Here is a 17945-nt window from a genome sequence, read left to right on the forward strand (position 1 = left end):
CTGCAACAGGATTTGGAAAGGTTGAGCAGATGGGCTTCGAGGTGGCAAATGAAGTTTAACATTGACAAATGTAAAGTACTACATATGGGAAACAGCAACCCCAGAGCAACGTATCAACTCTGTGGTACTACACTGACAGTGGTAGAGAATGAAAGGGACCTGGGGGTGGTGGTGCAGGCAGATATGAAGTTCTCTGAGCAGTGCAGACGAGCTGCAAGAGTAGCTCATGGTGTATTGTCAATGATATATAGGAATTTTTCTAGCAGGGATAAGGAGGTGATTATTCCCTTGTATAAGGCAATGGTCAGGCCACACCTAGAGTACTGTATACAGGCCTGGAGGCCTCATTTCAGGAAGGATGTAGAGCTGCTGGAACGAGTACAGAGAAGGGCAACTAGATTGGTGAATGGGACAAAGGGGTTCTCTTACGAAGAAAGGCTTAAATTTTGCAAATTACAGTGTCTGGAAACTAGGCACCAGCGGGGTGATCTGATAGAGGTGTACAAAGCCTTGAATGGTTTGAGCATGCTCAATGCTGATGGGATTCTTCCTCTAGCTCAGAAAAATCACCTGAGAGGGCATAAATTCAAATTGAGGAAAGACAGATGTAGGATAGATGTGCGGAAATTTGCCTTTAGCCAGCGGGTGGTTGGTGGGTGGAACAGACTTCCATCCCTTGTCGTGGAAGTTGATAGCCTAAATAAGTTTAAGGCTCAGCTGGACAGGTATTTCGAACGAACAGAGGGGTGAAGTGGAAGTGGTTATTTTTATTTATTTATGTTACTTTTTTTTTTTTTTTTTTTTGGCTGATGCTGCATAAGCTTGCTTTCTTGCATCAAATGCCTCTACTAATGCTAATTTACAGAGACCAAATACGGATTTATATAATGAATTACTGGTAAACTAATAATAATATAATTTAAGTAGTAATGGCGAATGATGCAAAAAAGCAAGGTTTTATTTCATGAAAAAAAAAAAAAAAACACTTTGCGGTTGGGCTTCCGGTTTTTTGTGTTGTTCTCTTGCCAATTATGCACAACAATAGATGGAAACTTGTTCTACCTCCCAACCATCTACTTGCTGAAGGCAAAATTCTGCATATCTATTCTACAACCTTTAATTTATGACCCATCACACTCCCAACTTTAGGTTAAGGCCAAGTTGGCACTGGCCTATGTGCGGCAAGGTTATGGGCACCAATCCTGCCCCCTTCCTTCAAAAACAAAATCCGAAAGAAAATTTTCAGGGAGACATCAGTCAGTGTGGTCGAGGGGTCCACATATGCCCTCGTGTGTGTAGGTTGAACAAATGGAAGAATGCCGTTAACTTTTAGCTTACTCAATCCATTCAGGGTTATGAACACCTCAATGAGACCTTTCGGCAGTTGCCTAGTCTCGAGATGCAGCAATTTGCAGAACTACAGCCTTTTTAGGTAAGAAAACCATTTCTCTCCCTCCATATAGCTTATACTGCAATAAAATATTCTTTTCTATTCTAAATATATGCAAAAATTTTCTTTCATAGAATGAACGATTGTGGAAACGAACTTCCAACTGGTCTGTGGACGTGGGCAGTTTGCATAAATTAAAAGAAGTGCTAGACAAATTATTAGATGAGATGCATAGGTGAAGTGGATAGCGCTTTTTTTATATTATTTTTGCTAATTCTATATATTCAACCCCAGGGGCTCACAGCTGGTGAGTATGAGCTTGGCAAACCCCGGGAGCAAGAGCTGGATATCATCATTCTTCTCTTTATTGATGATTCCTTTCTACTTTTGACTCTCTCTCTCTCTCTCTCTCTCTCTCTCTCTCTCTCTCTCTCTCTCTCTCTCTCTCTCTCTCTCTCTCTCTCTCTCTCTCAGGGTAACTCAGGAATTAATTTTTTTTTTTTTTTTTTGGCTGGTGCAGCATAAACCTCAGGCTTCCTTGCACCATATAACCAATAATAACAATAATAATTCACCCCGGGGGCTCACATCTGGTGAGTATGGGCATGGCACACCCAGGGTCCTGAGCTGGATATCATCATTCTTCTCTTTCTTGGTGATTCCCTATTCTCTCTCCCTCTCTCTCTCTCTCTCTCTCTCTCTCTCTCTCTCAGGGTGGCTCAGGAATTTTTTTTTTTTTTGGCTGGTGCAGCATAAGCCTCAGGCTTCCTTGTACCATATAGCTAATAATAATAATAATAATAATAATAATAATAATAATAATAATAATAACAATATAAGTTTATTTTCTTCCGTTATTTTCTACTGCGTACTGCTAATACTGTTGATTAAAATATTTAGCTGTATTTGGGCTGGAAAATATGGTGTCTGCAGAACGATATTGATATTCAATAATCCGTATTTTAAATTGTTGAGTGCTATGCACAGCGCACAGAGTAGTAATATTACTGAAAATTAAGCCTTATTCTGTGATTTTCAGTTTGCACGATCCTTTCATTCATATATATGGGTTTTTTTTTGTTTTTTTTTCCCCCATAACGCTGTGATGTGCGGATTGCAATGTGCAATGTGTTTTTTAATTAACAAAACAAGAAGCATGCTAGTGATTTGTATATATCTTTTAATTTTTTGTTGATACCCGACTTCTGTTTAATCAGATGTGCATCATCTGGAAATGACCAGCCATTTAAATTTCCTTGAAATATGGAAAGTAAAAGAAGAAATACACTGGAATTTGATACTCTTTTCAAAGATTTACAAAGTAGTTCTGCTGATGTTGTTTACCGCGCTCTCCACTTTTTAAAAACAAAGTATTTCAGACTGAATGGTGCATTCAAAAAGTTTTACGATTATGGTGGTATTAAGATATTAATGCCCCTTATAGAGAAACCAAAATCTGCAGATCTTGCGCTGAGCATTTTAGCAGACTGTTGCAACAAAGGAGAACTACGTAAAGAGGTGAGTAGTGATGTCTGTATGAGCATTACATTGTTTTACATTTTCTTCCAAACCATTCAGATTAGCTATCGGGTAATTTGACTCCTACTTCTCTTCTCATTGGGATTGGTCACTATGGTAATTTCTACTGATTCTTTTCAAGCAAAAATGCATCTTATACAAATGTTTATTATTATTATTATTATTATTAGCCATATGGTGCAAGGAAGCCTGAGGCTTATGCTACACCAGCCAAAAAAAAAAAAAAAAATTGAGTACCCTGAGAGAGAGAGAGAGAGAGAGAGAGAATTGGAGGGAATCACCAGAAAAGAGAAGAATGATGATATCCAGCTCAGGACCCTGGGGTTTTGGTTGGAACTGTAGCTGCTAATTTCCTCATAACATCAACGTGGGTGGGCAGCGATCTTCCCAGCATATTAAACTCGCTCTTTTCTTCACAGGGGCTCATATCTGGTGTGTATGGGCTTGGCAAACCCAGGGTCCTCAGCCGCATATCATCATTCTTCTCTTGGTGATTCCTTCCTACTACTCTCTCTCTCTCTCTCTCTCTCTCAGGGTAACTGGGGAATTTTTTTTTTTGACTGGTGCAGCATAAACTTCGGGCTTCCTTGCACCATAGGGCTAATAATAATAATAATAACCCTTGATCAATGCAGGCAGTGTGGATTTACTGAAGTTGTGACACGGTTGCTCAATGACCCAAACTTATGCTAGGCATAAGTTTGGGTCATTAAGAACAATCAGATTACTAGACCAGGCCTTTCCACAACTCTATTGCCGACCGGGCTAGCCAGGTGGGTAAAGTGTCTGCCTGGCAACCCAAAGGTCGTGGGTTCGAATCCCACCTCGGGCTTGGATCAGAGTAAAAAATGCAAAAACTTTGGGAGGTGCATTATGGCCACAGAAACCAATGTGCCAACAACTAACAAAAAAAAAAAAAAAAAAACCTCCATTTTTAGAACCTCTAAAAATGTTTGTCAAGGCTGCAGACTTCCTTAATTTTAGGAAGAGATTAAGATTTAGATTAACATTGAAGGAGGCAGTGAGGGAAGTAAGAAAACCCTTAGCCATAATTATGAGAGCATCCTTAGATTCATTTGCTCATTTCCAGTCCCCCATGGACTGGAAATGAGCAAATGTATCCCCAATTCATAAAAGGGACTCAAAGGGTGATACAAATGATTATAGACCTGGTAGTTTAACTTCTGTCCCAGGGAAAAGAATATAGTCACTGGTTAAAGAAGCATTGTTTAATCATCTAGACAAGACTGCAGTAATAATTCAGACAAATCCATGCTTTGTCTTGTCTGACCAATTTGATTGGATACTATGACGTGATCATAAAGGAACTGGATGCAAAAAATAATTTTGATATTATGTACTTGGATTTCAGGGAAGCTTTTGATACTGTTGCATGGAAGACTGCTGTACAAACTGCAGCAGTATTGCATCAAGGGCAAATTGGTAAAATGGATAAAGCGATGGTTGAATGGGAGACGACAGAGAGTGGTAATCAATGGACACTGCTCTTCATGTACTAATGTTATTAGTGGAGTCCCCCTAGGATTCGGTGCTGGACTCATTTGTTATTTGGTGTATTTATCGATGATATCAATGAAGGTATATCAGTTGTTTGTTGTTTGTTTGGTTGGTTTTTAGGAGCATTAGCAACTAAGGCCATATTGCTCCAGGATATGCGGTGGTCATTCCTTGACCTTTCCGCATCCTCTGTATTTGGTGGTGACGGGCTCGAACCCCGGTCTAATCAAGAAGCGTGTGCTGCGCACTGCTGCTCCTTCCCACCTGGCTACGGAGGCGCCGCGGTATATCAGTCTTAAAGTCCAAGTTTGCAGATGATACAAAGGTTGACAGTAAAGACAGTATGCTACTGCAACAGGATCTAAAAAAGTTAAGCAGATGGGCTGAGAAGTGGCAACTGAAGTTTAATATCGACAAATGCAAAGTGTTGCATATAGGTAGCAGTAACTCAAGATAAATGTACCAACTGTGTCGCACTACACTCAGGGAAGTGGAGAATGAAAAAACCTGGAGTTAACTATGTATGAGCAGTGCAGACGGACTGCCAGAGCAGGTAATGGTGTCTTGTCAATGATCTATAGGAATTTTGTTAGCAGGGACAGGGAGGTGACTATCCTGTTATACAAAGCAATGGTCAGGCCACACCTAGGAACTGTGTACAGGGCTGGAGACCTCATTTTAGGAAGGATATAGAGTTGCTAGAATGAGTACAAAGAAGGGCAACAAGATTGGTGGGGGGGAACAAAGGGTGCTCTTACCAAGAAAGGCTTAACTTCTGCAAGTGGCAGCATCTGGAGACCAGTCACCTGCAAAGTGGTCTGATTGAGGTGTAAGGCCTTGAATAGTTTGAACAGGCTCAATGCTGGGGGCATAAATTCAAACCGAGGAAAGACAGTTGTAGAATAGATGTGTGGAAGTTTGCCTTTAGCCAGCGGGTAGTTGATTGTTGGAACAGACTGCAATCTGTTGTGGAAGTTGATAGCTTAAATAAATTTAAGGCAGAACTAGACAAACATTTGGAGTGACTGGAAGGGTGAAATGGGTAGGTTTTTTGTTTTTTTTTTTTTGTTTTGGCTGATACTATATAAGCTTGCTTTTTTGCATCACATGTCTCAACTAATGCTAATGTCTGTGACAAGCCTCAGTGACCAAATGTTAAAACAGAAGAAAAGAATTGAACCACATTGGTCCACACTGTATGAGTGACATAACTGTTATGATTACCGTACTGGTTGGAAACAACCTGAATAAATGTGTTCAGACATCAAGCTCGCAGACCTTTGCAGAGCATGACATCTGTATACGGAAAAGAATAATGGTTCAAGAAGTAATTGAGAATCATCTTTACAGGAATCACAACAGGGTTGGCTTGTCTGACCAAATCTAATCAGTCATATTGACATGGTGACAAAAGGATTAGTTTTAAAAAATAATTTTTAACATTTACATGCTTAGATTTTAGTAAAGCTTTTTATATTGTTATACATGAATGATTGCTCTTCAGATAAAGGGATGATCGAGTGTCAGCAGACATAATAGTTATTAATGGAAATCATATTAATTGTGGATTAATTGGAAAGGAAGTACTTGCATTCCTTAGGATGGATCCTTCTTCATCCGTAATATACCCATACGTACTAACAAGGGTTACACTTGGGTTGACATGCGCACAGAGATAAAATTAAATAATTACACACACACAACTATTAAATAATTATTAAATATTAACTTATCAAATAACTTAAAAAGTTATATATAGAACAAAGTTCTGAAAACCATCTATTGGGGCATCATCAGGTTATGTGAGATTTGAAGAAAGGGTGAGGATTTGGGCAAACTAGAAGATGGACATTCACTGTGGTACTACACTTAAGGTGGTAGAAAATGAAAAAGACCTGGGAGTAATTGTGCAGTCAGATATAAAGTTTTCTGAGCAATGCAGACAGGCTGCCAGGGCAGGTCATGGGGTTTTGTCAATGGTATATAGGAATTTTGCTAGCAGGGAAAAGGAGGTGATCATCCCTCAGTATAAGACAATGGTCAAGCCACGCCTTGAGTACTGCGTACAGGTCTGGACCCCTCATTTTAGGAAGGATGTAGATTTGCTTGAGCGTGTAAAGAGAAGGGCAACAAGATTGGTGAGGGGAATGAAAGGATCCTCTTACCAAGAGAGGCTTAAGTTCTGCAAATTGCAGTGGCTGGAGACTAGGCACCTGCGCGGTGATCTGATTGAGGTGTATAAGGCCTTGAATGGGTTGAGCACACTGAATTCTGATGGGATCCTTCCACTTGTTCAGATTATGAACCTAAGGGGGCATAAATTCAAATTAAGAAAGGACAGATGTAGAATAGATGTGCCTTTAGCCAGCGGGTGATTAATTGTTGGAACAAACTTCCATCTATCGTTGTGGAAGTTGATAGGTTGAATAAATTTAAGGAGGAACTGGACAGGCATTTGGAGGGAATGGTGATTTGTTTTTTGGCTGATGCTGCATAAGCTCATACACTTGCTTTCTTGCATCACATTCCACTGTATGACAAGGAAAAAACAATGGATAGTGTGGCTTCCTTATGAACAAAAGAATAAAAGTAGAAAGTATTACTGAAATAATTGCTTGCTGTGCTATTCACTTAAGTTGACTTGACCAATTTCTTTTGTTCTTTCTTGCAATCAATTTTGATCTTTGCTGTCAGGAACCAATGATCACTTCCAACATTAAAATGGTTCAAGACTGAACTGTCAGTGTATATCATTTTATTGTTTGTCAGTAAGAAGACAATTTGACTAGTATTTCCAAGAGGGCTCTTCCATGTCCATTTTCATTTGGTCTTTTTTTGAAGAATGAGTTTATGACGAACAAATTTTGTTCCTCTGCAAATTCAGTTAGTAGACTGTTTTTATCATCTCTATTTCCAGTATATCTTCATAAAATTCTTCAACTTCATCATCACTCTGGCTACTTATAGGAGCATAAGCTTGAATAATTTTATTATTATTAGCCATATGGTGCAAGGAAGCCTGAGTCTTATGCTGCACCAGTCAACAAAAAAAAAAAAAAAAAATTTCCTGAGAGAGAGAGGCAGAAGGGAATCACCAAGAAAGCAAGGAGGAGGAGAAGAATGATATCTTGAGCTGGATATCATCATTCTTCTCCTCCTTGCTTACTTGGTGATTCCCTTCTGCTTCTCTCTCTCTTTCGCAGGGTAATGCAGGATTTTTTTTTTTTTTTTTGGCTGGTACAGCATAAGCCTTAGGCTTCCTTGCACTATATGCTTCCTTGCTAATAATAATAATAATAAAATTATTCAAGCTTATGCTCCTACAAGTAAACATAGTGATGATGAAGTTGAAGGATTTTATGAAGATAGATTATAAATGTATAATAAATGCTTGAACAAGGCAACTTTTCCTGTCATTTGGAAGATGGCATTATTAAAATTAATTCCTAAACCTGGTACTCCTATTTCTGCTAAGGCCTATCGTCCTATTGCATTATTGTCCAACTTGGGTAAAACTCTTGAGTGACTTATTGCTGCCCGTCTAAATTGTCTATTTACTGAACGCTCTATTTACTGAGATTGTCCATTTATTGAACTGAAATTAATGTCCTCTAACCAGTTTGGCTTTTGTCCAGGCCATGGAACTGAGGAGGCCTTTGTTGAACTTCTCTCCAGAGTAAACAACTGCACTTTTAAATATGCTGTGGCTATTTTCGTAGACTTTCATGGAGCCTTTGACTCCCTTTGGTGGGACAGCTTTTTTGCTTGCCTCAGGGCTGCTCAATGCTCCTCACAACTCTACAACTTAAACTGCAACTACTTTCTCCACCGTTCTGTTCAAGTAATTTCTGGAACTCAGCAACTTAGTCGCTTTGTTTCTCAAGGATACCCACAAAGTTCAGTGCTTGGCCCACTCATATGGGATTTGGTTCTAGATAAGTGGTTTCTCCGTTCAACTCCCAATGCTTCTAAAATAGCATATGCCATTGGAAAGTACTGCCAGTAGCATTATGAATAATCTGTGCTCTTGGCCCGTTATTAATAAACTTACCATTTCTCCTAACAAGACTATGCTTCTGTATCTTAAGGGCAATGTTAACATTTTCAGGCCTCCGACTGTTAAACTTTTTGGTCGTTCTCTCTCAATGGTTGACTCACATAAATTTTTAGGTATTATTCTAGATGGTAAGTTAAACTTCCAGAAACATATCTTGCACCTTCATGATAAAATAGCCAAGTATACATCTATGCTTGTCCGTCTTTTGCATCAATCCTGGGTTATTAACCATCATACCCTTCGTCTTTTTTTTTCAAAGTGGTATTTCTTCTGATTTGTACCTATGGTGCTGGTGCCTGGTTTTGGTATACTGAGAAGGTTGCCATCCAAAAGAAACTCTCCTCTATCCAAAGATGTATGCTGTTAATGATGAGTCATACCTGTCACACTGTCTCGACAGCTGCGCTCCAGGTTTTAAATGGTTGCCTACCTCTGGATCTCCAAATCGCTTATCGAGGTTTTTGCTATTACCTTAGACATGCCATTCCAGTTGACTTTTTAGACTTCACTGTTAATGTCCACTGCAATCCTAAAACCGAAAAAACTCATTCTGGGAACCACCTGGTTCAACTCTGGCAAGATCGGTGGTCTTCTTCTTCAAAGGGTATGGTCACAAGAAAGTTTATTCCATCTGTGACCTTTGCCTTACAAAAGTCTATTCTAAAATGGTTCAGTCCGAGTCTCCACACTCTTTTTCTTATAACTGGCCATGGTTCCCTTCATGCTAAACTTGCTAAGTTTAATCTGTCTAATTCTCCCCTCTGTAACTGTGGCAGCCGAGAAGACTGGCAGCATGTTCTTTTCACCTGTCCGTATTACTTGGATCTTCGTCAGCCTCTGTCTGCTGTGTGTCAACCATTCTCCCTAGGCAATGAGTCGTCTCTCTTGGACTCCAAAGAAAAATTTCATCTTCTGCAAGATTTTGCACATAAAACCTTTGCCAGACGGGAACAAATCATCAGTAGTGCCCCCAATTTCCAGTTCTACCTCCAGTCCAGATCAGCATCTCTATCATCGCCATCTCATGATACCACCACCATCGTCACTACCACCATTTTTTTAGTTCAAGTACCATCTTCATTGCCATCTTCGACTTGAACAGTTGGTTAACATACTTATATGATGCCGAGTGACATCACTGTGTCTTCTTGACCTCTATTTCCTGCTAACCTCGGGCTGGTCCTGAGGCAGGGTCATCTGCTGACACCACCTTACACTGGTGCGGGATGATTTTTTTTTATTTTTTATTTTATTTTATTTTTATTTTATTATTTTTTTTTTTTTACATTTTATTAATTTTTATATTTATTTTTTCTGAATTTTATTTTATTTACTTATTTTTATCTTTAATTTTTCTGATTTTATTAATTTACTGTTAAATTTAATTTTATTTGTTCATATTTTGAATGATTTCGAAATTCAGTACGTGACACTCGAGGTTCGCTCTCAGTTGTGTACCTCCTTGCGGCGTAGAAGGGTATCAGAATGCACCACCCTGGGGCACCTCCGTAGCCAGGTGGGAAGGAGTAGCAGTGCGTCGCACACCTTGATTAGACCGGGGTTCGAGCCCGTCACCACCAAATACGGATGAAACCACCGCATATCCCGGAGCAATATGGCCTTAGTTGTTAATTCTCCTAAAAAAAACCAAATAACGATAACAATAGCACCACCCTGGTGCTTGTTGCTTCCTGATAGCAAAGCGGCCAGAAACAACTAAACAACATAACAAACACATACACGGCACAAACATAGCATTACATACATTTCTGGCCTTTCTGCAGAGTTTTTTGTAACATCACAGTGTACCATGGCGGAGTTGAACTAGAGTTTGGGAGCCACGTTACATAAGATACTATACATGTCTACATGTATTATGAACTGGAAATTGAGATGATGAAAGCAGTAGGCACCTCCATAGCCAGGTGGGCATGAACAGCAGTGCATAGCACACGCTTCTTGATTATACTGGGGTTCGAGCCCGTGACCACGAAATACAAAGGACGCGGAAAAGTCAGGGAATGACCACTGTATATCCCTGGAGCAATATGGCCTTAGTTGCTAATGCTCCTAAAAACCAAAACAACAAACAACAACAATAAAAGCAGTTTACTAATTGAATTTGCAGAGGAACAAAATTTCTTCAAACGTTGTTGAAGTAGCAACTCAAAGTTCCTTTTCTATCATCAACTGAGAATAAATTATATTCTTGACAACACCAATAGAAAAATAAGATGCTACAAAAGGTAGTACTGTAGAGGACTCATATCCTTGTTTGGCAAAATCTCAGTGAATTTTATTATGTTTGAAGTGATTTATTATTAAATAATTAAAATAGCAAAAAAAACAACTTCAATATAAAGTTCCTTTAAATAAAAACTTTATAATCTAAAGTTATATTTATTAATGTTGTTGAAAGTAACTTTGCATTTATTTGTTTAATTAATTTTGTTAATTTAGCTCACTTTTACACCAAAATAGAAATGTATTTTTGGCTGTTCCTTCCCCCCCCCCCCTTCCAAGAGGCAGTGAGATGTGTGGGATACAGTCCTCTGTTTGGAAGCCACTGTTCTAATTTGTTGCTCTGTGGTTTTTTAAGTCAGTCACTTAATTTGGTTATCAACAAAGTGTTATATTCAAATCAGTTTTGAATATAAACTGTATGTTTAAGTAGTACAATATATTACTAGTTGATTTTTTGATACAAACAGTGATATCTTTGTATTTCATTCAATAGGTTATTAAAAATGGTGGAGTGAAGTCCTTAGGTATGTCCAGTTAATTATTGTTTTTTGTTGAATTCTATATAAAAAAAAGTTAATTACTTTTGTTCTGTTCTTCAGTGAGCTACTATCTCATATTGATTACTGAAATGTCAGACCTTTGAAATGTAATACATATGCAATTTTGTATTGACATACTGTTTGAAGTTATATCTTTAAAATGTCACATCAGCTAGCACAGCTCAGGGTTTTTTTTTTTTTTTTTGGTGATAAAAACATTTTGTTATATAGAATTTAATTACAAAATGTCACTGGTTAATGTGGTTATTATTTTAATATATGTTTTTTGAGTTTTTTTTTTTTTTTTTTTCTTATAGTATTTGATACTACACTGTTTGACCGCCACTGTTGATATCTGCACAAAGCAGATATCAACAGTGGCGGTCACATAAATTGCATTACCCTCTTAAAGTTTAATATTTAATTGGTAACTAATATTAGAGTGGTAACAATCTTGAGATGATCACACTAGTTTAACAATCCTGTTAAACTAGTGTGATTTTGCATCATAATTCTGTAATATTAGAGTGGTATATTGCATCACCTTGTTTATAAAAGCATCCACCCATTGCTGTGCCTTCACTTATACAGCAGCAGTATGGCTTATACTCAATTAACTTCAAAGACAGAAAGTGTTCTTGCTGCTCTTGATAGGGAGGACTTTTCTAGTCAACATATAGCCACAAAAGTTGGCTGTAACCAGTCTGCTGTGTTATGGTTATTTAAAAAGAAATGCAAGATTTCAAAAGAAAATGTAGAACTGGACTGAAATGTTAAAGGACTGCAACACAAGCCAGAGTTTGAAACACCTATACCTCCATGCTTGAAAGGAATGTATTGGAGTAAATACAAGTGATAGAACTATCTAGTGAAGACTTCTGACGAATAAGACATGGAACATGGTCTGAAGGCATATTGATCTCATAAGAAGCCCTTATTGACAAAATCCATGAGGGAATAAAAAAAAACAATCACAAGAATCTCAATTACCACAATCGTTTAGCTCGCTCTTACAATTTTATATAATTCTGTCACCCCTATCCCTAAAGAATTCTTCACGTGTGAATATAGATATAGAATTCAGTTTATCAGAAGCCTGAAGAATTATCAACAGTTATACCATTTATATCTTGTGGACCAACATGATTCATCTCATTCCCTCTAGGTGCCATAATAAGTAAAAGTCTTTACAGCTATTCTTTACCAAAGAATAATTGCAATTTGTCTTAGCTTGCCTTACTCCCATTTGTGACTTGATTGCAGACCAGTTTATACTTGTAGTAGGAAGGGGATGCCAAATTCTCTGATAATTTATACAAATGTGATGTATTTTTATTCTGGGGCGCCTCCGTAGCCAGGTGGGCAGGAGCAGCAGTGCGTAGCACACGCTTCTTGATTAGACTGGGGTTCGAGCCCATGACCACCAAATATTGGAGAATGCAGAAAGGTCAGGGAATGACCACTGCATATCCCCGGAGCAATATGGCCGTAGTTGTTAATGCTCCTAGAAACCAAACAACATCTGTGATGTATTTTTATTCTGTGCCACTATTTCCATCACTTCATCTGACATCCATTTAGGTCTGAGCCTTGAACAATATCCTTTTCTTCTCAGTCAGTATAAAAAGCCTAGTAGCTTCAACAGTTGTTTCCCATTAAAGATTTGTAGTTGGTGACATCATGAGGTAGTCCCACTGAAATGAATGTAAAGACTGTCTGACACCATCGTAGTCACCTGTACAGAAGCAAAATTCTTTACATCTTTAATTAAATCCACAAGCAGTACACAGATCACTTCCACCTAGTGACTTCTTTATCTGGAGATTTCATTTGTGGGAATATTCACTGCTGATAATCAGATCAAGAGTATGTGGTAGACAATGCTCACCAACCAGTGGAATACAACCCCCTTTGCTTATTGGAGGCTTGAAGTGATGAAACCCATGTTTAGTCTCTAGAGCAATTTCCGGCATCCCCCACCTCCTTCAACCCATGACAGTAGTACTAATACTCAAAACATCCCGTCCAATAGGCGAACCTAGAGTGAAAAGGTACTAGGGATGCATTCCAACAAAATGTAATTTTTTTTTAATGGTTAAAAAAAATAATTATTTAAATGAAATAAGGTAATAATTATTTCTAATGTTTTCGTCCTCCAAGATATGATAAATATTATAGATGAATGGATAGACAGATGAATGGGTGGGAATAGGTAAGCTTGTTGGTAGGCAGTTTATAAATGTGACTTAAGTGATCCAGAGCAAAAATTAATTGCATAATTTAACATTATATGCTCCTGTCGCATTGATCTCAATCGCATAGTATATTCAAATTAATATTGATCAAGATCAGCGAGCAGTACCACATGGTACCATGAGAATCGCTTAAATTTAATCCGGGCGGTCAGTTAAATTCACTGGGCAGTGCACCCATTCGATAGATCCTGGGGAGAACACTGCTAACACTAGGTGGCAGACAACTCTCATTGACTGGTGCATATCACCACTTTGCTTATTGGAGACTTAAAGTGATGAAACCCATGTTTAGTCCGCAGAGTAAAGTTTCTGGGAGGAATCACTGTCACCTCTACCTGTGGCTCAAGTTGAACTAATAGTCTGTGTATGGGTAGCAGTTATCCCAGACATTCTGATTTTTGGCCCACTCTATTTCTCTGTATAGCTGGATGTTTGGTATATCATCACAATCATTAGGCCTATATCACACTCTTACTGACAGTTTTGTTTTCCTAGTACTTATATCACATCAAACTGACTCAACGTTGCACTGGTCATCCATGTTGACTGGATCGGCTGCCTTAGATTTAATATGCTTCTTAATTGTCCTTGAGGTTGTCACAGACATTCTCTCAGGTATGCCAGACAAGCTATACTTGCTACCTGGGAGTCTAAAACGCTGATGGAACTGATATTCAGGTGACATTCAAGTCAAGTGGAAGCAATTTTGGCAAAGTCAATACGGTCTGTGACAGCCAAATCCTCTGCTTGCACCTTCACGATGGCGGGACTATTAGTAATCCTGGGTATAACCACCATGCACAAGCACACTGCGGGTGACCAACCAGGTGTGAACCAACGTAAGCAGGGTCGAAGCGTGGCGCCCAAACCACATGGAGGAATGCCACCACTCTGTTACCAGGCAATACTAGGTGGTAGATGACTCTCATCAACTAGTGCAATACCACCACTTTGCGTATTAGAGGCTCAAAGTGGTGGAACCCATGTTTCCAGAGCTAAGTTCCAGTCAACCCTTCCCCATCTCTTCCATCATGCAGTATGACTGATGACTTTTGAGGTTATGATGGCGAGAACCAATCCTCCTTACATTTCGAGGATAGAGGATACAGCTCTAAAACTGTGTTTTCAGGCCGGACGCTAGTTAGTACACCAGACCGAACCTTTTAGTAACTCCTTAGGAGGCTTCCAGATCAGCTAGTATATAATCTTGCTACCTCTACTCTGCCAGATAGTGACTGGAGGGAGTCCCGAGTAGTGTGTGTGCGGGGGGGGGGATTCTCAAGGATACGTTATGTCAAGGATCTGGATATATTCTTACCATGTGTACACCATATCCAAAAATTTCATTACTTCATTCAGCACATCTCCTCCACTGTTTCTTACTATTGAATACACCATGATTGTCAAACTAATAGAGTAAGCTTATCTGTGAAAAGATCTAAACCTCCCAAACACTTCCTAGTTCATTTCACAAATATACATGGTCTCAATTCTAATCTCAACAATGTCCATTTCCACTTGCCAAAACCCAAAATCTGCCAAACCCCATGTACTTTTACTGATAGAATCTCGGTTATTGGTTGATTCAACTACTGCTCATCTCAGTTGCCCAAATTATTCGCTGTATGATTCCTTTTGCCTCAAAGGTGGTACTTGTGCATATGTCTGTTCCGATAATCCCTGTCAAAGACTAGGTAATTTGGAATCTCTTCTTTTCAATCTTCTCTGGCTTAAAATCTCTCTACCTCATTATGTCAAATTCATCTGTTGTCTCTACCGTTCTCCAAACTCCACTAATCACTTGAAGCTTTTTGACTTCCTCTCTTTGCAACTTAACTTTCTCCAGTCCAACTTTCCTAACAGTGATGTAATTTTCCTTGGTGATTTTAATGTTCCCAATTCCAGCTGGCTTCCGTTTTCTAATCACACTGACCCAGCTGTTCGAGATGCAGAGACCTTTGCAATTACTAATGACCTTGCACAGATTGTTCATATACCTACAAGAATACAGGACAATCCTAACCATACAGCCAACCTGCTTGATCTTTTTCTCACAAACAACCCTTCTAAGTACACAGTTGAAGTGAGTGGTCCTTTAGGTATCTTCGATCACAACTTGGTGATTGTCATTTTGTCTAATGGAGCCTTTATCTCACGGCTATTCCCAACCTCGTATTGTTGGGCATTACAAGAATGCAAAATGGGATGATCTGCGAGATTTCTTTTCCTTGGTCGGATTACTGTTTCAAAACTTCTGATGTCAACGTTTCCTCAGATCGTGTCTGCGAAATTATTCTTGTAGGAATGGAATCCTTTATTCCACACTCCTGTTTAAAAGATTAAAAGATTAGTGAATGGAACAAAGGGGTGCTCTTATGAAGAAAGGCTTAAGTTTTGCAAATTACAGTGTCTGGAGACTAGGCACCGGCGAGGTGATCTGATAGAGGTGTATAAAGCCTTGAATGGTTTGAGCATGCTCAATGCTGATGGGATTTTTCCTCTTGCTCAGAATAATCACCTGAGAGGGCATAAATTCAAATTGAGAAAAGACAGATGTAGGATAGACGTGAGGAAATTTGCCTTTAGCCAGCAGGTGGTTGGTTGGTGGAATAGACTTCCATCCCTTGTCGTGGACGTTGATAGCCTAAATACGTTTAAGGCTCAGCTGGACAGGTATTTCGAATGAACAGAGGGGTGAAGTGGAAGTGGTTATTTTTTATTTATTTATTTATTTTTATTATTTTTTGGGCTGATGCTGCATAAGCTTGCTTTCTTGCATCAAATACTTCTACTAATGCTAATTTTAATATCCTTTATCAAAACCTTGGTTTTCCAATAAATGTGCTAAGACTGTCCAAGAGAAGAACGTTGCATATTGGAATTGGTTTGTTTCCAATTCTTCAGTTTCATTTTCTGCCTACACCAAAGCTTGCAACAATTGTATAGCAGTTATTAATCAGTCCAAACTACATTTTTAACAGGCTGAGAGTAAAAAACTTGCTTCTAGGCGTAATGGTAGCCGAGCATTCTAGTCTCTTGCCAAAGCTATCGCCGCAACTTTTGCCCATCTCTCCCAAAACCAGATGATTCTGTTGTCACTTCAGCCAAGGATAAAGTTGCTAGCATCCCACTTTTCTTCCAACTCATGTATTAATGATTTTGGTAAAACACCTCCCACCATTCCCAACACGCTCCATTCAATGCCTCATGTGGTCTTCCGTCAAAAGGATGTCAGAAGGATTTTATTGAATCTTGATGTTATGAAAGTTCCAGATCCTGATAGTATTTTGCCACTTGTTCTCAAAACTTATGCTCCTGAACTTACTCCTGTTCTTTGCCTTCTTGTTTTAATTTTTATTCCAAAGGTGTTTTTCCTTCTGCTTGGAAATTTGCTCATATCAGCCAGTTCCTATAAATGGTGACAAATCCCTCCCATCCAATTATCATCCCATTGCAATTACTTCTACTCTTTCTAAAGTAATGGAGAAATCAATTAATTGCCAACTCTTAAAAAATACCTAGAAACTTTCTGTCTGATCAACGATCGGCAGTATGGATTCCGTCAGTATCGATCCACGGGTGATATTCTGGCTTATGTTACCCATTCATGGACACATTAGCATTAGCATTAGTAGAGGCATTTGATGCAAGAAAGCAAGCTTATGCAGCATCAGCCAAAAAATAAAAAAATAACCACTTCCACTTCACCCCTCTGTTCGTTCGAAATACCTGTCCAGCTGAGGATGGAAATTCATTGGAAATGTTCGATGGAACACAAGCAGTTGCTCTTGATATCTCAAAGGCTTTCGATTGTGTTTGGCATATAGGTCTCATAAACAAGCTTCCATCTTATTGTTTGCCAAGTGTTTTTTGTAATTGGTCATCCAGTTTTCTCTCTGATCGCTCACTGTGGGTGATGGTAGATGGCTGTCTGTCTTCTAACTTCTCCACTAATGCTGGTGTCCCTCAAGTTTCAGTTCTTTCCCCCATTCTTTTGTATATTAATGACCTTTCTTCCATTGACTGGAAATCCATACTTTTGCCGATGATAGTACATTGCATTCCACTTTCCATTTTAATGTTCCCAATTCCAGCTAGCTTTCGTTTTCTAATCACACTGACCCAGCTGATCGAGATTTTGAGAAACCTTGCCCTTCTCAATAAGCTTCAACTTCTTGAATATATGCTACCAATTCCTTAAATGCCGATCTCCAGGTAATTCTCCAGTGGGGCAAAGACAACTTAGTTGATTTCAATCCTTTCTAAAACTCAGTCTTGTCTTATATCTTGCAAAACGGATTCTTCTGCTCCTATGCTCATCTTTGGTGATAATACTCTAATTTCTAGGCAAAATGATATATCTCTTTTGGGGATTACCCTGACTTTTAATTGGCACAAGCACA

At 38.8% G+C, this 17945-nt stretch overlaps 1 protein-coding gene across 1 annotated transcript in view; it reads left to right on the forward strand.

Moving 5' to 3' along the window:
• The first annotated feature begins 2588 nt into the window (after nt 1–2588).
• Nucleotides 2589–17945, forward strand: part of LOC150085122 (uncharacterized) — a 101426-nt gene continuing 86069 nt past the window's right edge. The window contains exons 1-2 of the mRNA XM_090373838.1: nt 2589–2908; nt 11242–11272. Coding sequence (XP_090229964.1) covers nt 2654–2908; nt 11242–11272 — 286 coding nt within the window. The 5' untranslated portion in view covers nt 2589–2653. The remainder of the gene's footprint in view (nt 2909–11241; nt 11273–17945) is intronic.

Source organism: Mastigoproctus giganteus, chromosome 5, assembly GCF_048544385.1.
Source record: "Mastigoproctus giganteus isolate SK-2022 chromosome 5, ASM4854438v1, whole genome shotgun sequence".
NCBI lineage: Eukaryota > Metazoa > Arthropoda > Arachnida > Uropygi > Thelyphonidae > Mastigoproctus > Mastigoproctus giganteus.